This window comes from Hydra vulgaris, chromosome 06, assembly GCF_038396675.1.
Source record: "Hydra vulgaris chromosome 06, alternate assembly HydraT2T_AEP".
NCBI lineage: Eukaryota > Metazoa > Cnidaria > Hydrozoa > Anthoathecata > Hydridae > Hydra > Hydra vulgaris.
In genome coordinates, this window is record NC_088925.1 from 41,610,537 (window position 1) to 41,638,236 (window position 27,700).

General features: G+C 27.2%; 1 protein-coding gene across 2 annotated transcripts; it reads right to left on the bottom strand.

The window, feature by feature from the left end:
- Nucleotides 1-694: 694 nt before the first annotated feature.
- LOC100213914 (uncharacterized) lies at nt 695-27,559 on the bottom strand. 2 transcript variants are annotated; one of them, XM_065800161.1, is made up of 10 exons: nt 27,274-27,559; nt 26,918-26,980; nt 19,423-19,552; nt 19,212-19,266; nt 17,102-17,149; nt 10,030-10,150; nt 7,612-7,676; nt 7,276-7,305; nt 7,041-7,154; nt 695-1,345 (listed from the first exon to the last, which is right to left on the bottom strand). In XM_065800161.1, exons 1-10 carry the CDS (start codon nt 27,374-27,376, stop codon nt 872-874), a joined length of 1,203 nt encoding a protein of 400 aa, XP_065656233.1. In that variant the 5' UTR covers nt 27,377-27,559; the 3' UTR covers nt 695-871. The 2 variants fall into 2 exon arrangements, with proteins under 2 accessions (XP_065656233.1, XP_065656232.1); XM_065800160.1 differs by having other exon boundaries at nt 7,612-7,679.
- Between the last annotated feature and the right edge of the window lie 141 nt (nt 27,560-27,700).

The window sequence follows — 27,700 nt, forward strand, 5'->3', positions numbered from 1 at the left end:
AAAAGTATTAGTATACGAAAAATATAAGTTAAATCACGATAAGTAGGGTACAACATAAAGCGCTTTTTGAATTTTAACATTAAAGCATAGCTTGAAATGTGATTGAAAATGTCCTGAAAAGATTTGAAATTGTTTTGTTAATTCAAAACATAACAGCAGTGTTTTACCAATTTGAAGCAAAGCTAGCGTAATACTTGTTTATTCTTTTTTTTATAATTATAAAAACTTTCTGTTTACTGAAAACTGGCATAAAATAAACGAGTCAGGCAATGTGCTTATTTGTTTCCTACTTTTTACCATATTTAAGGATCGTTTTAGTTAAAATGTTAAAAACAAACTTACGACTAGTTAACTTAATTTTGAATCATATTCGCACGAAGACAAGTAAGACTAAGATATGGGTAATAATAAAGTATGGGTAATAATACTCTGCAATTGCAAAAAATGTTACTTTTCCTCTCTCCCCTCCCCTATAATTTTTTTTTTGCCCAACGGGCGTAGTTGCGTCACTTACAACACGGCGTTTGGTGCTTTTTTTTTTTTTTTTTGTCGAGGTAAACTAAAAAACTGCACCCGCCCCTGAAAAGTATGGTTTAAAAAAATACACATTTATGATGTAACTCATTATTATTGAAAAGAGAGACTTAAAAATATAGTTTTGATTATATAGCAATTTAACTAAAAATTAAAAACATCATAAACATATCTATTTATTAATTTAAACACAATAAAAAAATTAAAATTAGTATAAAAAATAAAAATAAAATTTTAAATAACATTGATATTAACAAGATTGATTTATATAAATAAAGATTATATTATTAAATACTCATAAAAATATTTTAAAAATTCAGAAGGTAGATCTTTGCTTTTATTTTGTTGAAAACCACTTTTTTTTATTTTTTTCACATTTAATGGAAGATCTTTTTACATTTCTAACAGGTATAGGATTATTTGGATCGTATATCGAGTGAGAAACTGAAGTTGAAAGTGAAGAGAATTTTAATTGGTTGGATGTTGCCTGGTGATTCACCGGATCGTCACAACTAACTGGAACGAATGAAGCTTTATCTAACTTATTACACAACTGGTTGAACTTTCTCTGGGAATTTTTAGAATTTAAGTCATTATCATTTGGTAATCGATCCATATCTTGACAAAACGATTCCTTCGAGTGCTCACAAGCGTCAACAGCTTTTAAGTATATGTGTTCATCTTGCTGTTCTAATTGGTCTCGATCACCTCGACCCAAATTATGAACTTTAGAGTTATTATAGCTATCATTAACTATTGGTTGATTTGACTCTGTATTGCTTTGTAAAACTTTGCTGTTGTATGTATTATCCTAAATACATACATATATATATATATATACATATATATAATTTATTCATTGTTAAACGTTCATAATTCCATAATTGTATGGGTGAAGATGGTTTATATCGCAAAATTTTCTTATTTAAGAGCAATTGTCTGTAAGAATCAGACGGTTGAAAATACTGAATGTCAACATTCGTCCATTATTACATCATAGATTATCCTGGCCATACTTTAAATAAACCAGAAAATTTTTTTCCTTAAATATCCGGAAAAAATCCGGAAAATTTTATTTAATATCCGGAAAAAATCCGGAGTTTACAAATAAATGTTAACGGGGAGGGAAGGGGGCGCGCTCTCCTCCATTCTTTTTATATTACTATTAATATTACGCTAGATTAAAAGTATCATCCTTATTCACTGTATCTATGAATAAAAAACAACACCAATTTTTTAACAAAAAAGTAATAATAATAATAAAATTGTAATAATAATAATAAGAAAAAGAGAGAAGTAGAAGACTACATTTAAAAGCCGTTTAACAATTAAGACATGCATTTATACATTTAAATACATAATGGATAATGAAATATCGTCTCAATTCACACATAAACAGATAAACGTTTAATGCATTGTTACAAATCAGAGGCGCCGCCAATAACTGAAATCCCATGCGTGTTATATATTTTAGCATTTTGCTTTTTTTTGTAATAATTTTACTAAATAAAACGACATTTATCCGACAATTTTGCGTTGCCAACTTTTTTCAGTAAACATTTTATTACCTGTAAAACACCAAATTTTGGGAAATATAAATGAACTTTATCTTAACTATTTTCTGTAGCATATCTCAATAGCAGTAAAAAAAAACATGAAAAAAAACAACATAATAGACCAAGATTTTAAAATACGAATAATAAGAAATCGTTTAGTAATAAATGTTAAAAAAAAAGTAAATTAAAAAAAGTAAAAAGATAATAAATTGTTTTTGTCTAATCAGTTAGTTTTCTTCAATCAGTTCTTCAACTCAGTGCTTAAAATGTTTTAAACTTAATTTACAATAATTCTTCTTTTATAAAAAAATTTCCACGTTTCATCATTAAAAATTGAATGTTTGTTAGATAAAGTTTAAATAAAAGATTTATTTTAACTATGATAAACGAAAGGCCAGGCATTATTAATGATTCACGAGCTCATTCATGTGATTCAAAATTTAAAAGGTTTAAAAAAATTATTTTTATTTTATTTAATAGAAAATATTATTAATTTTGAAACGCGCTTTTTGAATTGAAACGAAAACGTGCCTCAAAATGCGACTATTTTAACGGCATTTAAAAGCAGTTTGACTCGCTAGACGTTTAGTCTAAGTATAAATTAGTAGGCCGGGTGAATAAAAATGAGCGATTGCTTTTACTCAGTAATGGTCAGCTTTACGTGAATAAAAAACTTCAGAAATTTTGTTTAAGTTTTTATTCACGTAAGCTGACTAATTACTAAGTAAAAGCAATTGCTCATTTTTATTCAGACGGCCTAGTATTTATACTAACAACTTTAAATACATATGTATAGATTTCTTTAAATAATTTCATGGAATAAAATCCTTAAATTTTAGAATATAGTTTTATTATTTAACACTTATTTGTATGTAATAACTTATTACTAACAAAATAATTAAACTTAGTCAGTAATAATAAGTTTTTTTTAGTATTAGTTACTATTTACGAAAACAAGTTGCGCCGCAAAACCGTAATGTTACACCAAGGTATTACAGTAACTGTAAGATGAATAGCATTTTCTACGAGTTGTAGGTCATACATAGATCATTCAGACCATGTTTTAAAAATCCGGAAAATTGTTTAGGTAAAATATTCGGAATATATTTTCCTTTTAATTGCGTTGTTTCTAATTTTTTTCCAAACTTTTCTTAGTTTTGTATGAGTGATGAGTGAAAAAGCTTAAAAAAGAAATATATTACAAAAATATATGCCTAAACTTGTATGTATAAAAATGTTTTGGATATCCGGTAAAACTAAAAATTGAGAAAAATATCTGGAATTCCGGTAATTTCCGGAAAAGGACAATTCCTGTTACATATTGACTTTGTATAATAGGCGCATCGTTTAAAGGTATTAAGGTAAAAATATTTTGTACTCTTTATTAAAATACTCTTTGAAAAAATCACATTATAAAATTATAAAAAAAAAAATTTGCATGCAATTTTTAAAGATACAGAGGATATCATATTTAAATTGCTTTTTATAACACGCTATTGGGGAAATAAATTATTATTTCAAGGAAATTTATATTATAAATTACCTTGAAATATTTCAAATGATTTTAAAGATTTAAAAGTGCATTTTAAAAATAATGAATGAAATGAAAACTAATTGAAATTAGGCTTAGTTTCATATGAAGATAAAAAGTTATGTGTGTATTGGTACTGGAAAAAGCGCTTTTGCAGAGCTTGTTTAACGGCAAGTGCTTTACCTTTGGCTGCAATCTTTATTTTAGTTCCCTCCTCTTCAAATTATCTTTTCAATACTTGAGCATAAAAAAAAATTTACATCCATGTTTTTAGCTATTTATTTCAAATATTAGATATGAACTTCTTAATCTTAAGTTTAAAATATTGAATCAAGAATAAAAAGTTCGCCCTATCTTTGTCAAGTTCTTCTGTTAAATTTTCTCATCTCTTTGTGAGAGGGCAAGGGTGGGGCGATCCTTGTCCAATAACAACCCTGGAACTTTTACATTTCTTTGTTGTTCCAGGTGATGGTACTCTTCCTAACTTAATTCTCCCTCTATTTTTAGATGTTGTAACCTCTAATAATTGGTTTCTGGTAGGAATACTAACTTTCGTGTCAGATAGTTGGGCCTAAAAAAATCTCGATCTTGTTCGAAATTGTTCTACAAAAAGAACATCTAGTAAAAAGTGAAACTAATTTTCAGATAACCTACTGAGGCCTAAATTGTTTTCAACCGATTATAGTTCTTTAACATTTTCAACCGATTTATGACGCTTTCGTTTTCGACCGATTTATTTTTCGACCACTTTTAAAGATTTTCATTTTCAATATTTTCTATTTTAATAAAGCGAAGATTATATTTCATTGTATCTAAAGTCAACTTTGAAGTTATTTTAAAAGGAATACTTCTTGATAACAAATAAATAAAAATTTTTTTGTTTAATTCATTCGACTACTTATAAACTAGTTTTTATATAATGTTATAAAGTAATTTCAGAATATATAACAACAAAGTTATCAATCTAAACTTAGTATAAAATAAATAAATGATAATATATTGTAAGAATATGAAAAAAAAATCAGGAATTTATCATTTTCAAATTATTTTAGGGAGGTAATTAGGATTGCATGTAAGTTTTTTCAATAATGGTAGCCTGCACTTTTATATTTTTTATATTATTTTATTATTAGTAACATTTTACATTTTTAGTGATTAAAGTAAAAACTACTTTAATGAATAAATACGTATCTTGTGGTTATTTTTTTGTTTTTATTGTTAGAGAGCTTTATTTAGAATTTAAAACAAGATAATTACTTATTCATAGCAATTTATTTTTTTATAAAAAGTTTAAACATAACAAATAAGGTAATAATCTTAATATTTTGTGATGCCACCCTTTGTTACAACTGATTTCAGGCGTCGGAGCATGCTTTCTATGCAGACTTTTGCAATGTGTTGGAGACTGGGGTTGCTATGCCACTCTCTTATAAGGGTTTCTATCAATTGCTGCTTGTTAGTGATGATTTCTTTGGCAAATTGGAGTTTTGTGAACTCCCATTGATTTTCTATGGGGTTTATGTCAAGTGAATTCCCTGGCCATGGCAAAACACGCATTTTTTTAAGTTAGGAATGCTGTAACATTTCTAGCTTTATGGCACAGTGCTGAGTCATGCATGAACGTATACTCTTCATTACCAGGGAACCATTCGTGGACCTGAGACAGGAGACTGTTTTCCAGTTCTCATTTGTACTGGTCCTGCCTCATGATCCCTTCCACAATGTAAAGGCAGCCCATACCCTTGGCTGAGATCATAGACCACACCATTACACTCACAGGATGTTTAAACTTTTCCAAAAGTCAGTCCTGGTGGAATTTTTCTCCTGGACGTCGTCGAACAAATGAACTTTATCTATCAAAATTTGAAATGTTGATTCATCCAAGAAGCAGAGCTGTAAAACATTTCAAAGATATTTTAAATTATTAACTTTAAATTTTTCTGGTTTTTTACAATATTACAAACTATATTTACTCAACTCCAGTCTTCAATAGTCATATGCTGGTGTTTTCTAGCCCATTCCAGTCGCTTTTTTTTTCATGGCTTCAGTTAAACTTAGCTTTTTGGTTAAATGACAACCCATTAAACTCTCTTCAGCCAACCTTCTCTGAACCATCCTTTTGGAGACGTTAATTCCTTCATTGATTATCATCGTAGCTAGTTAAGCCACACCTTTTTTTTGTTTTTAAGACAGATGTCTCAATTTATGGTCACAACGTGGAGTAGTGATCCTTTTTCTGCCACTTTTGCGGACTCAGTCTGGTTCTAGAGTCACATTTGTATCAATTTTTCTTTTAATTTGGCTCACTACTGACTTTGAAACACTTGCAATTGCTGCTATCTCTCTGAGAATGTGTAGAATGAAGAAGTAAGGTTTTTACTTCCCTATTTTTTCTAGAGGTTAAGTCTGGAGACTTGCCCATACTTAAAAAATCAACAAGAGGTGAGAATAATTACAACCCAGGAATTATGCATTTAAAATTAGCAACAATAATAAATTATTAACTATAACTAGTTGAACTCAAAAAACTTGCAAAAATATGTTCCAAAAATAAATAATAAACCACACTTTTCAACAATTGACAGCTAATTGAATAATAACCTAATTTTTTGACAGATAGGGTGGACTGACGCAATTGCCACAGTTTAAAAACAATTATAGTTACATTAGTAACCAAAATACACAAAAAAAATTATTTAAAAACAATTTATTTGCTCGCAAAAATCATTTAAACTTTAAAATTACTTAAAAAGTAAAGTGTCCCTTATAATTTGGCAACCTACCATACAACAAATATTTTGAACAAAATTTTGTATATTTCATTGCACCTATTATACAAAGCAAATATGTGAAATGAATGGAATTGATGACATTCAGTTAATTTTTTCTTTTAATATTTTATTTTCAAATTGGCTGATTCTTACAGACAATTGCTTTTAAATATGAATTATGGAAGAGTTGAACCAAATTTTTACTAGACTCCTTTCCTAATGTAAACCTGATTTACAGACTAGGACCAGAGTGACTCTTGTCCTGGTGTTGCTCAGTATGCGGATGTTCAGTGGATTTTAGACCTTTTTAATGATAAATTGTAAAATATCAATTATAAATGAAGGTAATTTGGATGGTAAAGATTTTATAAAGAATGTAAAATACTAAAATATGGTTCATTTCAAGGAATAAAATTGCTTGACTAGGTAACACAATTTGGTTTTAAAATAGATAAAGAAACAAAAGATGCAATATTCAGTTGTTAATCAAAGGCAAGTTCAAGAAATTTTTATGGGAAAAAAACTTTAAAAAAAAAAAAAATTGAACCTGCAAAAATGAAAAAAAAAAATAAAAAAAAGATTAAAACATTGATTATAGTGCCATACTATAAAAATATAGTATTATAACAATAGTGGAAAATTTCTTACATTTAAATTTACTCCATCTTTATTTACATGGCATTCTCTTTTACGCCTTAACCTCTCAGCTTTGGCTCGCTTGTATTCTAATGCCTCTTCATTCTGTAGTCGTATAGCAATCCACTAAAAAAAACTGTTTTTTGAACTTAAACAGTAAAATAAAAATAATTCTCAATAGATAAGAATTTCATTAAATTATATATTTTATTTAATGAGATTTATGATACTAATCTAAATAGCTCACTCTGTCATTTTCTTCAATTTTCTTTTTATTCTAAAAAATACAAAAGTAAATACTTATTAGCAATTTTCAAAACACTACAACTGTCACCACCACCACCACCACCACCATTATCATCATTGTTATCACCATTGTTGTCGTCATCATCATCATCATCATCATCATCATCATCATCATCATCATCATCATCATCATCATCATCATCATCATCATCATCATCATCATCATCATCATCATCATCATCATCATCATCATCATCATCATCATCATCATCATCATCATCATCATTATCATCATCATCATCATCATTACCATCATTTATCATTTATTTATAAAAACCTCATCAGTAAGTCCTTCTGATTCTTCTAAATGATTGATTGGTTCGGGTAAATAGCTATTAGTTGCTGCTATGCAAAAAAAAAAAGAGAAAAAGAGGTAGCATTAGAAAAATATACTTAAATCAAAAATAACATAAATTTACAAAACTTTTTGTAAAACAGTTTTGATAAGCATTGAGATAACTGGTTTACAAAAAAACATAACTGCACACATGTGAAGAATTTTGTTGGAATACATGTTTATATCAAAGGTATAACTTCCTTATATAAAGAATTTTGTTTGAATATGTTTGAATCAAAACATTATTATGTGAAGATTTTTTTAACTAGTAAAATAAAAATATTTATAAAAACAAAGTTGGCCCAGAGGTGGAAATAGATAAAAAAATATTTTTTTGAGAAAGTTATATTATAATTATTACTAACTATAATTATAATTAGTTTATAACTATTACTAATTTTAATTATTATTAATTATAATTATTACTAATTAAAATTATTACTAATCATAATTATTAACAATTATAATTACAACTAGCTTGTGTCAAGATACCTTGATACAAACTGTGAGCATCATTAAAAAAGTACCAATCAAAAGGGGAAGGGGGGCAACTAACTTTTAGTAATTCAATTAACCTTTGTTAATTCCCTTTTAAGACTGTAACATTGTATATTTGCTGGAAAATCTGGCACACATTTTTGAATACCATTTTATTACTACCATTGCTACAATTTTATTACAACCATATGCTACCATTATTTTAAATCCAAATTCAACCAATTACTTGTTTTCAGGTAATAACCCTCTTATCAATAAACTGTAGGAACCAGACCCCCAAATGAATTATATTTTTGAATGTTATTTTCTTTATGTATATCTAATAAATTACTCTTTTAGCTGTTATCTAAAAATTAAATTTTTTGATAAATATTATTAAAAAATACATTGTTGATAAATGTATGAAAAAATTTTTTTATAATATTTATCAAAAAACACTAATTTGTCAAAATGTCCAAATACGGCAATTAGAACCCAGCCCACAAATATAGTTTAATCGTAAAAATTTTAATTTTCCTTTTATCACCAAATAAATATCTTACCAAAAAGTCCTCAATGAATTTTCTTGGATTTCAGTAATGATTCTATTTCCAAAACTTTGCCTTCTGTATCTTTAAGCCATGTCTTGACAGTTTTTGCCTGATGGCAAATTGCTCAATGTTGCCCGATTAAATTAGAAAGTTTCATGAAAATACCAAACTTTCCAATTTAAAACTTGTTAGATACATTGTTCTTCAAGATTACTAAATAATTTGAGGAATTAATTTTCTCACCTTGTTGTAAAAGGTGTAAACCAGAATGACAGTGATTACACTCCAAAATCATAATTGCTGAACATTGGCAGACTTAACATTGCTGGACTTAACAAGAGACAATGTATTGGAGATTAAAGGGTGAGTTTGGTGGCCAGCAAACATTGACTTTGTGTGCTGCAAATGATTAATTTACACATAATCTGAGAACATGACAAATAGCCACATTTTAGATAATAATTATTAAATTACACATAATTTTAATGTATAAAGAGGATGTAAGATTTTCTACTGGTTGATAACCCAATAACCCATGGAACATGTGATTGTTTAGTGTGTTGCCTGCACACATTTTTTTTATTTATAAGTAATTATAATACTTATAAATAAATTTGAATCGCCACTCATAATTATAATGAGTGGCGATCCGAATTCATTACCAATAGGCACATGATTGAAAAATTTTCAGATAACATAAAATTAGCACCAGGTTTAAACATTACATAGATAACAAATAAATTTTTATAGATGTGTTAAAGTATGTTGACAAATTTACAGATCAGGTGTTGAGCTTAAACATGAAATGTAAATAATTGTTCTTATGTAAACTAGGTGTGGTTGGATGGTCTGGTTTGCAAGATATTTTTGAGTGTGCTGAGCTATACAGCATCAAGATGTTCATTACTTGGAAAGATGCCATAGTGAGCTGTATCATGCAGATCTATACCAGCTGCCCTTTAAAGACAGTTTTATAAAACTTTATTGGTCGTAGAATGGAGGACTACTGTGTTGCAGATAAAGTGGCTGAGGCAATAAACACGATAAGCAGATATAAGCACAGATTGAGACCATCCATTAAACCAAAAAGTTGCTTAAAAAGATTTTCATTAGGAGCAATTTTTTATTTAGGCAAGGCTTTAACTTAGCCAAATCCAAAGTTTGCATTTGGCAAAGAAGAGTTATATCTAAGAATGCAGTGATTTGAAACAAATTTAATGACTAATTGGGGAATTTTAGACAAACAGACATATATCTTCCTCATAATGTAAATAAATATATAATTATCAACACCTTTATGTATACAACATAGATATTTAACTATTAATACCTTCACTTTCTTGATGCAACAGTTGCAATTGCCTTTTTTCAGCTAATTTTTTTTGCAACATTATTTTCTTTTTTTCTTCCAGCTTTTTTTTCTCTTTTATTTGTAAATAACGAGCAAACTCCTATGGCAGTAACCAATGATTTCAAATAATAAAAATACACACGACAAATAATGAAAAATCCCAGTTAAATTTAAAAAAAATCTTTACAAAAATTCAATAAAAAACAATAGCTAAAAAAAATGGGACCAAGTATTAATGTAGCAAAGAGGAAGTATTAATAAGATGAAAAGCATGGAACCGGTAAAAAAACTGTCTGCACTGCAAGCTATTAAAAAAATGATAGATAATTAGCTAAAATAGTAGAACTATTTTAAACTTTCTAGAACTTTTGCAATATTTTTAACTTTAAGTAAAAAACAAAAGCAGAAATACAAATTTTCATGATAACAATATTATTTGGAAATCAAATAATTCAAACAATGCTTGACATTAAACACAAAATATGATATGGTGTTAAAAAAACATGATATGGTGTCAAAAAAACATGATATGGTGTTTAAAAAACCTAACACGGTGTTAAAAAACATGTTATGGTGTCAAATAAAATATGATATGGTGTCAAAAAAAACATGATATGGTGTAAAATAAAAAACGTGATATGGTGTTACAAATCATATAAGAATAAAGCAAAGTTCTGTTAATGTCATTTCATACATGATAGTTACAAAATGTATTTATAAAATGTATTTCTTACTTTTAGGATAATTTTACAAAGTTTCAGAAATGAGATTTTATTTTTCTTATGCAAAAGTTTAACTTTTGAAAAGACTTTTGGAAAATCTTCAACAGCATCATTAACAAAGGTAGTTCTAACAATCTCTAATTGATTGGACTTATCTTAATACCTCTCCCACGGACAAGGCTGAACTACTTACAAAGAACTTTTATTCAAATTTGATTCTAGAATCTTATGGCTGTACTCTTCCTTCCATTCCAGTTAAACATGTTAACCCATTGTTAGACATTCAAATCGCTCCAGCTTCCGATGCCAAAATCATGTCTCAATTACTTGTACAAATCATGTACTCAATTACAAAATCATGTCTCAATTACAACTCTTCTACGACTTGTGGTCCAGACAACATTCCTGTTATAGTCTTACAAAATTGTTTTCCAGAACTCTCTTTAATTCTCTCTAAACTATTTAACAAGTGCTTGATTGAATCTCGTTTTACTACTAGCTGGAAAATGGCATCTGTGGTTCCAATTTTAACAACTCTGAATATTCTGACCCCTCTAACTATTGTTCGATTAGTATTTTATTTGTTATTAACAAGGTCTTTGAGTCCTTGATCAACAAATTTCTAACATTCTATCTTGAGTCTAATAACTTACTGTCAGACAATCAATACGGTTTTCGATCTTTTCGTTCTATAGCTGATTTGCTAACTGCTGTGACTGAAAGATTTTATTGTGCATTAAATAGAGGCGGCGAGGCAAGAGCTATTGTTCTTGACATATTTAAAACTTTTGATAAAGTTTATGATGCTGGTCTTCTCCATAAGCTTGCTTCATATGGTGTACTTCAAAAAGTTTTTGAAATTATTAAATTATTTTACTCTAGCCGCTTTATTAAAGTTATCCTCAAAGGATAAAATTCTTCTGCAGTTCCAGTTACTTTTGGGGTGCTTCAAGGTTCTATACTTGACTTTATTTGTATAAATGATTCTATTTGCTAATGACTCAACTCACTGTAGACCAGAGAACATATTAGGTTTGAAGGAGTGTTACCTGGGATTTTTTCACTGATAAATTATTGTTATCGTTATAGTAACACGATTTAATTATAATTAAAATTAGTTTCATTTGCAAAGACAGTTTAATTGTCAAATCAATTTTTAAATAAAATGAACAAATGAGTTAGTAAAAATTGCATTCTAAATTTTATGTAGAAGAAATCTTTAATTTGCCAGATAATCATTTAAACTAAATTTTAAACTCGCTTAAAAAAAGTTACTGTTGTAAATTTAGTATACTAGACTACAAATTGAAATATTTCAATAAAATAAAACATCAGAGCGCTTTTCTGTTAATGAAAATTGAATGAATGCTTATCTTACTGGACGTTACTTTTTGCCTATAAAATAATATTCATTAAATAAAAATATCAAATACGTCTGGAAACAGTTTCTTTTATAATTCGGTTTGTGCAGTGTGTTTGGTTGAAAAATAATATAGAGAATCAAGGGTAGTTCAAGTTAAGGTATTTCATATACTAATACTTTATAATATTTATAATTTACTAAAGTATTAGTATTAAACATAAAATAATAATACTTTAGTAAATTATAAATAATAAAGGACTATCCATATAGTACATCCACAAAAAATTTTAAACTTCTTTACATAACATTGAAACAGTATACATTTAAACACAAAACGTTTTATTGGTTAAATAAATAATACTTTAATGTTATATAAAAAACTTAAACTTTTTTACATTTTTACATTGAAAAATTATGCATTTAAAAATTATCATATGTGGGTGGTCCTTAATTCCTGTTAATGTAACTGGTAGCAGTAAATACAACAAATGAATATATATAATATATATTTAGATATATAACATAACTAAAATAAATTATTTCAAACCTCTTTGCATAATAATTGTTAAGTTGTAGTAGAAATTTGTAGTCTGAAATGTTTGATTATAGTCTGAAATGCTTTAGATTGATTGGACCAACAAAAATCTTCAGATCCATGTTTGGGTATCAGTATTCCAACATTTACTGAACCAAAATTATCTGAAAATGTATGCAGTATTTGTTTTGTTTTTTTGTTACTGGAGGAGACATTTCTTATCAGTGTGCACAAGCTACTGCAGTAGACAACTTGGCCACTGTTTACAATTAGGAGAATACGCCAAACTAATAGCCAGTGCTATAATTAAAAAAAAGATGGAGAACAAATGTATAAAAAAAGGGACAGTTAGTTTTCAAACTAAAAATACGAGGAACACATATCTCTATTTAAGTTGAAACTCCTAATTTAAACCATAACAGAAGTAAAAAATAACTTTCTCTTCAAACAGTCATGGAACTGCAAGTCTCCCTTGAACTTTCTGACAATACAGAAAAAACTTTGTTCTGCAATTAAAACTGGATTAAATGGAAGAGACAGTGGAAGAAAATATAGTTCAAAAACTAGATAATCTTAAAGTATAACATAAAAATCTTAAAGTATATATATAAGATCAATTTTATAGCGTCGAGCAAGTTGAATTTGTTTCTAATCAGAATGAAGCTATCATAAGAGATTAAGTATATGTTAAAAATCTCTCTGATTTAATCCGGCATATTATTAAAGAGGTATAAATCCATGTTTAGGTTTTGTAAGAGTTTCTTTAGATGGTGGAAGAGGATTCCTAAAAATTGTTGGTTTTGAAGAAGAAAAAGAATCTGAAAATAAATTTAAAAATAGCAGAATTCAAAAAGTTCTTATTATAGCCATTGAAAACCTTAGATTAGTGCTTGAGGAAACCTTACATTAGTGCTTGAGAAACTTAATATTGAAGATTTAAATTATTAATTTGCTTTTGATCTTAAATGTGCTAATGTATTACTTGGTCTTTCACTATATGCAGGTAAAGCTTGCTTGTGGTGTAGTGGCGAATATACATTTGATATAGGAACTCTTAGAAATATTGTCGATCTTGATTCCCCTTATGAAGTATATATAAAAATGGATCTATCAGATCTTCCATGAATGAATTTAATTATATTGTAAACAAACGTCTTGTATATCTTAACACAAATAAAAAACTTTGCTAGAAAATATAGTTGCTCTGCTTTCTTTTAACTGGGTGGGTTGGTTTGGAGTTGTGGTTAAATAAACACTATATAATTAAAAGAGGATATCATGGAGTTGGATGGGATAGCTTGACTTTAAGTTGCACTTTAAGTTGAAGGCTTGATTCACATCAACTTGAAGTGCAACTTAAAGTGCCTTATGTACTTTCTGTAGTGCAAAACTTAAGAACTTTTAAATCTGTAAAAGAAGCTTGTTTTGGAAGAAATCTCGATTCTGACTCAGAACACAAAATATTATTGTCTAAACCCATTTCTATGCCCAAAAGAAAAAGTTTCTTCACTTGGAAAGACACTAACAGTTTCATGGAAAATCCGCATTATAGGTCGCCATGTTTTTCTATATGTAAAGCATAAAGGATGTGACTTATCGAAGTATGCAGAACAGTGTGGTGAAGCTTAAAGTTCAAGCTTACATAGCAATGATATAAACTCAGTATAGATCATAAAGATTATGGAGATAGATTGAAAACCGCTGTTGTTGATTTTAGAATTAAAAGATTATAATACTTGATTTTACATAAAAATCATACTTGGTAAAAATTTTCAATATCATTATATAGTTAAATAAAGCTGTCTTAGAAAGCTGTCATAGCAGGATGTCTGCCAGATCAGGGAAATCAGTGAAAAGTCAGGGAATTCGGGAATATCTATAAGAAAATCAGTAATTAAGCAAATCAGGTTAAATTTTGGAAAAATCTGGGAGAAATCAGGGAAAATAGTTCCTAATCAAACTTATGTAACTGTAAAAAAGTTTTGTATTGTACATGTAATATAAAATTTTATTCGAAATATATTTTATTTAATAAATAATATATTTGAAATTATAAAATTTTATTTAAATTTCTATAATTTTAAAGATATTTTTTATTATTATAGTCTTTTAAACTTCTGTTTATACTTTATATGTGGGTTGATTTAATGTTTATATTTTTGCAATTGAAGAGCATTTTTCTAAAACAATTTAAGTCTAATTTTTGTGAAGTTGAGTTTGGGTAACTTAAATCAAATCCGGGAAAACAGGTAGTGAATCAGGGCAATATCAGGGAAAAATTAGGGAAATCCACCTTAAAATATTGGCAGACACCGTGCATAGAATTAGAGCAAATTTTTTTTAAGGGAACAAACAAAATCCAAAAATTTAAACAACCGATGCTCACCTTTGTTAAATAGTTTTTCAAGAAAAAATTTTGTACTGACGTAAACTAAATCAAAAATAATCAATAGATTTTAAATTTCATTAAAAAATGCTTAAGTATTTAGGAGTTAAAGCTATGTAAAATTAACAAACCCTCATTTTTTAATTGGGGGAGAGGGTTCAGAATTTCATTTTTTTTATTCTTAGCAAGTGAAACTAATTTTAAATATGATATTAAATCATGTTAGTATAATGAATGCAATATTTTATCAGTAAAAAAATCCCAGGTGACACTCCATTAAACCTAATAGCTCTCTGGTTTACCTTGAACTTTATACTAGCGTCTTAAAAAAAAGTCTTTTCTTTTCGATCACTTAAAATGGCAGCCGATTATGAATCTGAGCTCACTACTGTATCAGATTGGGTATAACATATGTAAAAGGGGCTTGCAGTGGCATGCAAATTTTAACTCCAACAAAACTCATTTATTGCAAACAAATATCGCAAAACTGTCCACATTCCTATATTGATGAGAGGCTACCCTGTAAATGAGTCCTCTTTACATCTTCTTGGATTATTGTTCACTACTGACCTCTCATGGAAACCATACATAAAATCAATTGCTGCTACAATACCATCTGCTTAGATTGCCTTTCTTTATTGTGCTCGCCATTTTCTTACTCCTGATCCCTTTCTTTACCTTTGTAAATCATTTATTCATCCCTGTATGGAATACTGTCATTATATTTAGGCTGGTTCTTCTAATGATGCTCTTTCTCTTCTAGACAAAGTCTATAAATGCATTGTAAATGTAGTTAGACCTGCTTTATCTGCCAAGCTTAGGCCTCTCTCTTATCATTATAAATTTGGATCTTTTTTATCTTTTCTATAAATACTATGATCACTGAACGAAGGATCGCTGATCATTTTTAGTTTCATCAACCAAACTCATTCTGGCTTGACTCGTTCTTCAACTAAGTCACATTCTTTTACTGTATCTGTCCCTGCATGCTCTAAGAACTTTTATTCAACTAGTTTTTTTCTTCGCACTTCAACCCTTTGGAACTCTCTCCCATCTTCATGTATTCATGACTCATACAACCTACAACTTTTCAAGTCTTCTGTCAACTATTTCCTTGCTCTTTAACTCTATTCTTTGTTTTCTAGTAATTCCCAACTTAATAGTGGTTGCTTGTTGGGAGTGAATTAGAATGAAAAAAAAAAAAAAGGTAAGAAAATATTGTTGTGTAAAAAAGTTAAAACAATATAATTGACTTTTATAATTTTGTTTTAAATTAAATTTTTCAATTTTGCCTATGTTATTGTTTATATTTTGTGCTAATTGGAGTTTTTAGATTATTTATGCGGTAGTGGTAAAGTGGTAGAGCGCTCGCTTCATAAGCGAGAAGTTCCAAGTTCGATTCATAACACATTCCTGGTAGTACCGCGCTCAACTTATTTTTCCACACAGCAGCCTTGTTTGACAAGGTTCGTGTTATAGAGTTGAAAGAGTTATAACCACAAGTAGCCTCCTCATCGCCTTCTCGGCCTTGGGGAGGTGAGGTGAATTACAAAGAAAAAAAATTTAATGTATATAAATAAAAAAATTGTAAAAGTTAAAAAAAAAATTGTAAAGTTTCCCTAGGAATGTGTTAAAAAAAGCAAGCCCTTAACTATGTTCCCCACCATAGTTATCTTTACCAAAGATGAATTCCAATACAACTTTGAACAATGGTTCAAGGTTTAGTAAACAAAAAAATTGCAAAAACTAATTATGAAAAATTATTTGCTAGACATGAAAGTAGTGATAAACAAATTAAATTAATGTGGTTAATGATGATGGAACTTAATACAAAAAAAAGCTCTATAAAATGAAAAAAAAGAAACTCTAGAAAATGAATTAGATACCACAAATGTCTAACTAGGTTTCCAATGGCAACTAACTAATGATACCACAAATACCTACTAACTAAAAATTTACCTGACCTTATATAAAGAACTTTTGTTTTTAAGCATCTTTTAAAATTTTTTTTTTATAAAACTACCTGATCAAAAAGTTAAATTTACCTCATCTTGCATTTCTCTCACTATTTTTCTTTCGGCTTCTAAATCCATCTATTATTAACAAACAATGTATTTGAGCATATTCAACAATATATTAAAAAAAAATTGAATACTTATAAATTTTATTTCTCATTTAATAAGACAATTTCAAAAAAATTTGAAAGTTTTTTTTAAATAAGTTTGTCAATGTCAAATTCAAATTCAAGTCAAAAGTCAAATTCAACAATATGGTCAAACAGATTTACTGTGGCACTGTTAAAATTACAGGGTAATAAAAGGATGCTACAAAAATAAAATCAACTATATTTTACCTTTATACAACATTAAACAGTAAAAAAATCAACATAATAATTTGAAAAAAAATGCCTGTTAATTCTTAATGCTAAAAATGAAATAGCCCTATAAAGCTATATTTAATTAATCTATGCACAACATTTACGGAAATTGCTAAAACCTAATTTAAAAAAATAATATTAATTTTGAATATGATTGTTTAGCATTTTTTGTATAAATAGACTGATACTTGTTTTTACTATTAAACAAAGAATACATAAATGTTTGTTTATTTTTTGTATTGAAAACTACTTAATAATTTTTGATAAAAAGAAGAATTGGCAACATATACGTGATAAAGAGATAATGGAGGAACTTTTTTCTCAAAATAATTTAAAATGTAGAATTAATCCCAGTGATAGTGAGTAAAACTTGATGAATTAATTCCATTTGAAAAAATAAATAAATAAGTAAAGAAAAAGAAACTTGGTTCTGTTATGATTCCAGTCTTTATTTGGTAAAAGCAAAACTTCAGTTTTGGTTTCATCTGAAACATTATATAGGGTAAATATAATCTAAATTTTGAAAAAATATGACTTTTTTTTAAAATTTAATGCCAACAAATTTTTTTGATCAAAACCGATTGTCAAAAATTAAACAAATAATTTTATTAATATTCAAGAAATTATTTTATAATATTTAATTGCGTTTTTTTACGGATGGGCAGCCAATAGCTTATTCAAAATTCCAGGATATTTTATGTACTTTTCAAGGAAGATTTGGGGTTTTTAAAGGATATATTGATGTTTTCTCTACAAGAAAAAAACAAAATATTTTGATTTATGAAAAAATGAAAAATAACAAAATAATGAGTAGGTTTTAATAATACTGACAGTAACTTTAAACAAAATTTAATTTTTAATTACAGAAAATACAGAATTATTAAACTCAATATAAACCTACACAAAATTAATAACAACTCTGTAAAAGATGAAAATATGATAACAAAATATTAAACTATTTCAGGAAAAAGTTTTTTCTGAAATAGTTTAATATTTTGTTTTCCAGGATTTCCAGGAATAATTGCTAAAAGGGGTGTTTTTCCAGGACTTCTGAAATTCCAGGACTTTTTCAGGTTTTCATGATTTTCAAGGACGGCTGACCACCCTGTTGTTGCTTTTGTTTATCAAGGATTATTTGAAATAATTTGAACTTAATGATCTGTAGGCTATCAATAGTGTCACAAACTTTAATTTGAATCCAACCAAATAATTCAGTTCACTAAACGGATTTGAACCTAAACTATTGACTTTCTATTCAAGCTGAAAAAACAAAAAAAAATCTTTTTTAGGTTTAGTCTAAGACAAACTTTACTGCTAGTTAATCATTAGTCAAGCAACAACATCATTTGTGCTATGATCTTAGTAATGAATACTGCTAGCATTAATGGTAAAAGATGGTAACTTGATTTATTCTTCTATAATATATTATAGATAAGCAAGTTGTCTTGACACATAAGTCTACATAGTTCTTAATAGTACGTAGCATTTAAGACACATAGTTCACTTAAAAGTGAACTATGAAAAGGACTATTAGGATTTTAAAAAAGTCAAAAAGTTTAAACGAAAAAGGAACAGTATTATAGCCTTTAAAAAATTAAAAAAAAAAATCTTAATGGTAATATTTGTAATGCGTATATTATTTTTATTTTAGTTTTGTTTCTACTAAATTACTTTAAATTGAAGTCAAAGATTTATCATATTTAAGTACAAAATAATTAAAGGTTTGCTAAAAATAAACTGTTTGACCATACTGTCTAAAATTCTTTCAATGTAACAACCTCCATTTCAATCCTTCTAGTTAACTCTTCAGCAAACAAACTGTCATTACTACATCTGCAAAAAATAAAGTAATTTTTACTTTTTAAAAAAATACTCATTTTACCATTTAAAATTTTAAAAAAAGAGTTTTGAAAAAATTTCTGTATAAATAAAATAGGAAAAAAATAAAACTTTTTAATAAAACAAGAATAAATTAAAAACTAATTTTACAGTTCTTTTATTTGTGAGGATGTTAGCAACCCAGACTCCTCTACTTCTTTTAAAAATATAGCTTTTGCTGTATTGATGTCCATTTTCCCAAGTTTCCGAGCTGATTTGTTACTTTCAAAGTATTTGTTGACTATAAAAAACAAAAAACTTAATAAACTAATAAGGAATTATAGAAAAAATTATTGCAGCCTTAATTCAAACCCTCAGTCAATGAAGCAGCAACTCCTTTGCATGTTCTTTCTATATCATTTGATGTATGTACTGAAGCCCTCACAGCTCCCTAAATCAGCATGGTATATAATAATAAAAATTATAACAATAACAATAATAATAAGAATGTCGAGCGTGTTTGACACAGAACTCTTAGCAACCATCGAAAGCAAGGTAACAGCGAGAAAGAATCGCAGCACTTTGTTTTAAAAGAATACATGAACAAAAGTGTATGCGAATATCTTTGAATGAAAGTGTATCCAAATGTATTTTTTATTATGTAATTTTAAATATTCTATTGTGTAATATCAAGTTTTACAGTTTTACTTGCATTGCGACAAGATATCCTTAGTTTTGATCTCAAGTGGTTGATTACGTTTTATTAAGTCTTTTGTATATTAAATAATTTTAAAATTTCTGTAGAGTATAAACCTTTGTGGATGAGCAGTTAGCACGTTAACATTCTGAAGCAGAGAGCTGAGGTTCAAAACCTCGAGTTGGAGCTTTCAATTTTTTTTTTTTTTTTTATTACTCTAAAATACAAAATAAAGGACTTTTAAAAAGAGAGCTATAAATTTGTTATGGTTTGCATTTTAAACAAAAATTTTTGAAAAAAAGCAACCTGATGATTTGAACTTACCATGAGGTTACCTAAACTTTTTTTTAAACACAGTAAGGGGGTTTAAACAATTTTTTATATAAGCATTAAAAGTTTTACTTTTATATTTAAAAAGTATCATTTTATGAAATGTATTAATTTTAAAAATAACAAAAAGTTAAAATTAACTAATTTTAAGGAAATAAGGAAATTTAAAGTGTTATAGCTATTTTATTATGTTCCTGGTAAACATTCTAAACCGAGTGCGCAACAATGACATAATTTAGATAAGCATCAAAACAGTATCATACTCCGTATGAGATTGGAAGAGTCAACTTGAATGCTAAAAACTGATGATGCACAAGACATTGTAGATGTGCACGCGTTAAGTTTTTTGTATTTCTTGAAATGTCTTTGAATCTTCTATTATCATTATTATAAATGATATAACTATTGAATATACTTTTATACAAAATATTAAATATACTAGAACAAAGTATGCGTTTTTTAATTTTTTAAGATGTTTTTAAAGTTACTAAAGTTTAATTTTTAATAAACTTTTAAAAGAAAGTTTAGTTTTTCATAAACTTTATATAAATTATAAAGTCTATAAATTTTCTTAATAATGTATGTTTCACATATTTTTTTATACTTTTATGTTAATTGTTAATACTATATATTTTTTTAATTTTTAATTGTTTTATATAGTTTTTGATTTCTTGATAGTAAACATTTTGTAATTAATCAAGCATTTTTTCTCATTCTATTTGTTTGTTTCATATGCATAGTATTTGCTCTATACACATTGTTTATATTATTCACTTTAAATTTTTATTATAAAAAAGTATTCATTAAAGATAGCCACATGTGAATATATGATGTAACATGTTTGACAAGTTTTATTTGAAATAGTTGGCATGTCATTTTTTATTTGTAAATAATTTTACTCTTTATTATATTATATATTATTAACATAAAATGATTGTTAAAATTATTATAACTTTTTTAAATTTGTTTCAAAAATATTTTGAAATTTTAATTTGTTTCAAAAATATTTTGTTTTATTACTTAAAATAAAATACTTAGTATTTAAACTTATGTTTAACTTTAATGCTTTTTTCTGTTTTCAACCAGTTTAGTTTAGACTTTAGTTAATGAGTTTTCATTAGAAAATATATAAATAGTTTTATAGAGTTTATATTGATAATTATGTGCACATATTATGTTTGTCCATTTTAGATTAAAAATTAATTAAATCAAGTTTTATCAAACTCAACATAATTTCTTCATTATGTCAAGTAACTAGAGAGCTAAAATTAGAAGAAATAAATCGTCGCCAAAATGAGAGAAATAAAGCTAGGCAAAAAGAAATAAATTGTTGCCAAAAAGAAATGAAGCTAGGCGAGATGAAACTAATCATTATTAGTGATAAGATGATTTTCGAATGTGTAAAGTCAATTCAACTTGCGAAATATTTTTTCTTAGATTGTTACTTTTGCATGTAAAAAGTGCAATGTCTTTTGAGAATTTGAGTACGGTTCATGGTACTGTTTTTAATACATTTTGTGAAGCATGTTATGAATTAGGTTTATTGCAAGATGACATTAAATGGACAAATATATTAACTGAAGCAGCTGTTTTCCATCATATTGACTCTATGTGAACCTGATGATCCTTGACATCTTTGGAATACATTTAAAGATTATATGATAGAGGATTTCATACACCATTCAATGCCTGTTGTATTTGCTGAACAGGCAGCCCTTCGTCAAATTGAATCTATAATTAATCAAAGTCGTAAAACTTTAGCTGATTATAATTTGCCTACTTTAGATCAGTTTTTAGATTATGCTCCAAAAAATAATGAAGATGTTCAGGTGTTTATTGATGAAAGGTCTGTGTGGAATAGACTTATAAAGACCAGTATTTTTGCGGGGTCCAGCCAGCTGAAACTTTTAATACTGATGGCAATTATTTAACACATTTCAAGCGGGTATTCTAAATATTATCTAAACAGGTGCTAACATCCAATCAGCGATTTATGCAATGGCTACCGTAACGTTTAAAGTTTTTTAAAGTTAACTATAATTTTTTTTTCATAGCTTAAAAAGTAAACGATAAGCAAAGTTTTTCTATATGTATATAGTTATTTTTCAACTCCTTACTAAAAAATATTGAATTATTTTCAAAGTCCTTCATAAGTATAGAAGTCGATGTGGAATAAATTTACTAAGGCCCGTATTTTACGGGTCATCACAGCTAGTAATAATAATAATAGTATTATAATATTAATAATAATAATAATAATAATAATAATAATAATAATAACATATATATATATATATATATATATATATATATATATATATATATATATATATATATATATATATGTTCAACCCTCGGATTTAGAGTTGACATTTAGCAATGCTAATCTAACTGCGTATTTTTGCGAACAAAACCATATTTACAGTAAAAAAATGAATAGGTCCCCAATTTTGAATTTGGGCGGCGCCCAAATACAGTTGGCACTGTTGAAAACGGTCTTGAATAGTCCCCGTGTACATATTTTTAGCTTTCTATTGCACACAGAACAGAAACGAAAAACAAAATCATATTTTAAATAGCAGATTTTTGATGGTTTAAGGCAAAGTTAAAATAGTTATATCTTTGAAACTGGTTGGAATAAGATGATGAAATTTTGTGGATGTTTTTAACTTAGTCTTTGAGTGGTGTAAAAATCAGCAAAACTAAAGACTTAGAGTTGCATTTTATGATAAAATAAATGTTTTCAAATGGAATTGCCCTTTTTAATTTTTCTAAAAAGAGTTTTATATAATAAAATCAAAAAAATATTTTTTATATAAAGTGATTATATTTTGGTATTTTTATAATCTTGCTTCTTTTGAGACAAATGTTGACATTCTTAAAAAGATTTTTTTTTTAAACACTACTAAGGTCTTCAGCAATCTCTGAAAACAATTTTATAAACTAATTTTCAAAACCTCGTGTCATTATATTTTATAAAACAAAAAAATCCTCTTTAAAATTGACCACAATAGTTGAGAGGCATAGAAAATCTCTCTTTAAGGGATCCCAAAGTGCCAAGACAAGTTATGTTCATATTAAAAAGAATGATAAAAAGAAATGTTTGGACAGAATTTTTTTATGTAAAACAAAATAATAAAGGTATACCAAGAAAAACAAACTTTGTTGTTTTACTCGGAGCTCGCTGACTCCATGTTATCTAATCTCTTAAAGTCTTTAAAATATACACCGCAATTTATAGACTTTATAATTTATTTAAGCGTGTTTATTTCCAAAGAGTAAACGACGTCATAGTAGAATTTTTTTTCTTTTGAATCAATACTATTTGTAAGCATTTATTATCAATTATATGACATTCCTATAAATTTTATAGGAAGCTAAAAAACAATGTTTTTTTTATAGAGCGCGAGAACTAAATAAAATTATTGGTCAACATTTTTACATCAAAATATAATAAACATTCTTTTAAATATAATAAATATTCAAAAAAGACGTTGATCACCTTATTGTATATTCTGAATTTTTTTTATTTTTATGTAAACAGTGTGAACTTTTTTTCTAGTTTAGCTAAACCATTTATAACTATAACGTTTCTGTTCTTCTATCGAAATGACATTTTACAATTTTTTAATTTTTAATTAAAAAATTAAGAAATTACAAAATGTCTAATAAATGATGTTGTTTACTAAAAATAAAAATAAAAAAATTTTAATTTTAGTAAACAACATCGTTTATTAGAGATATTTGCTGAATATTATAATTTTAGTAAACAACATCATCTTGATCTTGTATCAAAATTCAAACTTTCTGCTAATGATTGCTACCATCTCTCTATCAAGGCTTTGTAGCTCCAGTATCCAGTATCTTTTTAAAACAATTTAACCCAATGGTCCACCTTCTTACACAAAGCTTATCAAGCATTGGTTAAAGGAACATGGAGATTCCTCAAATTCTTCCTCAATATTCTCCATAATGCTTCCCAACATTTAACTAATACGCATATTTCCCCACAGTTTCCATAACATCATAAAATATTGCACAATCTTTTATTAATGATTTAATTGCCAGACTAAGAGAGTGCCCTTGACAATGAGTTGCTAAAGCTTTTGGTTGTTCTGCAATAATTCATGCTAAGACACTTCTGCTTCCCATCATATTGCTTGCTCCATCATACATTTGGCCACAGCAATTGACTAAATTTAAATGACACCTTAACAGAATGTCCTTAATTGTATTAACAATGTTCTCACTTTTGATATTAGCAAATTCATAAAATCCGATAAAATCTTCTGAGACATCTAAATCGCTATTAACAGGTCATATGCAAAATTATAATTGTTCAATATTACCAACATCTATTCCTTCATCAGCCGTAACGAGAAAAAATTTTAATTCACGAATCGTTGAGTAAGATTGTCATTATAATTGAGCCCTTGCAATGAAATTCCTTGGCGTGCAAGATATCTTAGGCATTTGATAATGTTTAGTAAATATTTGCGTTCAACTTGTCTCTTTTGGGTGATATGACAATCAATCATTTCTTTAACGTTGTTACAAAGAGGAACAACCAAGTGATAGATGGAAGAGGCTTGATGACAAGTGGAATCTGATAAAAGAATATAATTGAGTTATTAGTTTTTTAAATAAAAGTTGTTTCTTCAAAATAATTTCGTAACAAAAGTAACAACTAAATATAAGAGGCAAAAAATAATAATAACTACTTTTTATTATAATGAAGCCATGAAAACTTTTTTAACCAGAGCATTTGGCATAAACCCAGCTTATGTCCACTTTTCAATTTTGTGAAAATATAATACCCTGGAGGATGGAAAGGCTTAACAATTATTTTCATTTCATCAGTTAGTGCTTTTGATATTTCATCTATTTCATTTTGATATTTTATCCATTTGAGCATTTGATATATTTGCGAAGATAAATTTTAATCTTCAACAATTTGTCTTGATTTTGTGCATGCTGATTTTCATTAGACTCAAAAACTGATTTTCATTAGGCTGATTTTCATTGTATGGCTGACTGATTTTCATATGACTCAAAATAGGCTGACTGATTTTCATTAGACTCAAAATAGGCTGACTGATTTTCATTAGACTCAAAAAAATAAGTTATTGAATTCTGCTTGTTTTGACTCATCACTTATAGAAATAGATGAAATCTTAATTTCACCTCAATACTTTTCTCTTTGGTTGATGTTAAAAATAAATAAATCCAAATAGTCTTCTTTTTTTTAAATATAATCTTTTTTTTAAAAATAGAATGCTCTGCTAAAAATTTTTTGTAAAAAAGAATGTTTTTTAAAGAATAAAATCTTTTTTTAAAGGCTTTAAAAGATTCTGAAAAAAGTTATTTTTTTACATCAATTCAATGAAATTAATATTTTCTTGCATAATGAAGGCAAATTCAAAGATCTTATATAATAGAAAGACTTTTTCAAAACTAGGAGAAAAATTTTTTGAAAAAAGTGGGGGGAGCCATGGCCCCCCCTCCCTTCGCCGTCATGATCACTGATAAGATCACTTTAATAGTTGCAACATTTTTAAAAGCTCTTTAATAGTTTAACTACCATTTTATAACAAAATTTTAAAGCTTTACCCTGTTTAGTCAATCCTTGTAAAAACATTATGATGTAAAAATATTTAAATTTTGACTTTACTGCTACTTTATTTATTTAATTTAATGTTCCATTTTTATTGTAACTATGGGATCCATATTTTAACTTTATTTTATCATATTTTATTATTTTATCATATTTTTACTTTATTTCAACCATGTTTTAACTATGGGATCCATTTTTATTGTAACTAATTGATCCATATATTGGGATATAAATTTTCTTTTTCAAAGTTGATTTGGTAATGATTTAGGAACCCAGTGGGCACACAACGTCGATCCAACATTAAAACAACGTTAATCAACATTAATTGACATTATTTCAACATTGTTTTAATGCTTATTAGTGCCAATCACTTAATCAGACTTCTGTATGAGCAACCCATATTGATTATTAATTTATTGCTACAAAATACTGTTATGCTTATAACTATTATAGTCATCATTATATTATTATTATTATAATTGTTGTTCGTGCTTTTGGTATTATTAGTATTATTATTTTATTTGCATAATTTATTTTGTAAGCAAGAAAACACCAAAAGGGATGTTTTTGTTAAGGTCAATAAGTACATTTAAAATAAAAAAAGTTAAAGTAAAAAGATCTTCTTAGAAAGTTTATTTTGGGTTAAGCACATACTTAGGTTAGACGCTTATTTTGAAACTAAACATTATTAAAGAATAATTTAGGCTATTATAAAAATGTGTGTTAAAGACAATAAAGCAACAACAAAAACAAGATCTTCACTTTCCGCTAATAATCAATACAATAATAATAATAACAATCATAAAAAAGAAAAAAAAATAGTAACAATAGTAAGAAGAATGACAAAAACAACTACAATAATAACAACAACAAAAACAACAATGATGATAATACTAATAACAATAATAACAATAACAATAATAATAATAATAATAACAATAATAACAATAATAATAATAATAACAACAACAACAACAACAACAACAACAACAACAACAACAACATGAAAAATAAAAACCACTTACACTCTTCACTCTGAAGTTTATCAGCTAAACATTCATCTTCTCTATATCTAAATTCTCCAGTAACTGCAAAGATAAAATAATACAATATATGAGAACATTTCTAGGTAACTTTAAAAAGTTTTTATGTATTACAAACACATTATAATATATTTTAACATACATTTTGACATGATATGACATGATATTAACATGACATATAATTTATATGTACTACATGTATTTACATTACATAAAATAATAATATTAGAGCTTATTATAATACTAATTCTTTAGTATTATAATAAGCTCTAGAATCATCTTCACTCCGTGTTTGCTAAAAAATCTTTATATACAAAAAAATACAATAAAGTACTCACTTTTTTCCACATGTTTTCTTCCTAGAAGATCCGGAGGCTCGTAAACTATAGGCTTCTCAGGTTCAACGTGATGCTTTATTATATTTGACATTATACTTTGCATCAAAGCTTCTCTATATTTAATAAAAGTAAATTATTTTGCCTAATCTCATTTAAAAAACTCACTTTATAAAATCTTATCAAAAGACCACCAGCTGCTCATACAGATTTTTACATTACTTTTTAGACTCGCGCAAGTCAATTGTTAAAATTTTAGAGTTGATCCTTTCGCAACAGGGTATCTAGGTTTTTATCCGCAGTAGACACAAAAGGAAATAAAGTTGAAATTTTTTCGTGCCGAATTTTCTTCGCTTAAATATTTAAACCTGGTTAAATACAAAGACAAAACGGATCTGTTGTGTATTTTGACCTTTGCAAAATATATTTA

What these genes read in the sequence shown, in the direction of transcription:
- LOC100213914 (XM_065800160.1), bottom strand. Translation starts at nt 27,376, where the DNA reads ATGCAAAGTATAATGTCAAATATAATAAAGCATCACGTTGAACCTGAG. An exon ending in TCCTCACAAATAAAAGAACT is followed by an intron (nt 19,267 to 19,422) that starts GTAAAATTAGTT and finishes TATTTTTTGCAG; the next exon opens with ATGTAGTAATGACAGTTTGT. An exon ending in CAGAAGGACTTACTGATGAG is followed by an intron (nt 7,306 to 7,611) that starts GTTTTTATAAAT and finishes TGTATTTTTTAG; the next exon opens with AATAAAAAGAAAATTGAAGA.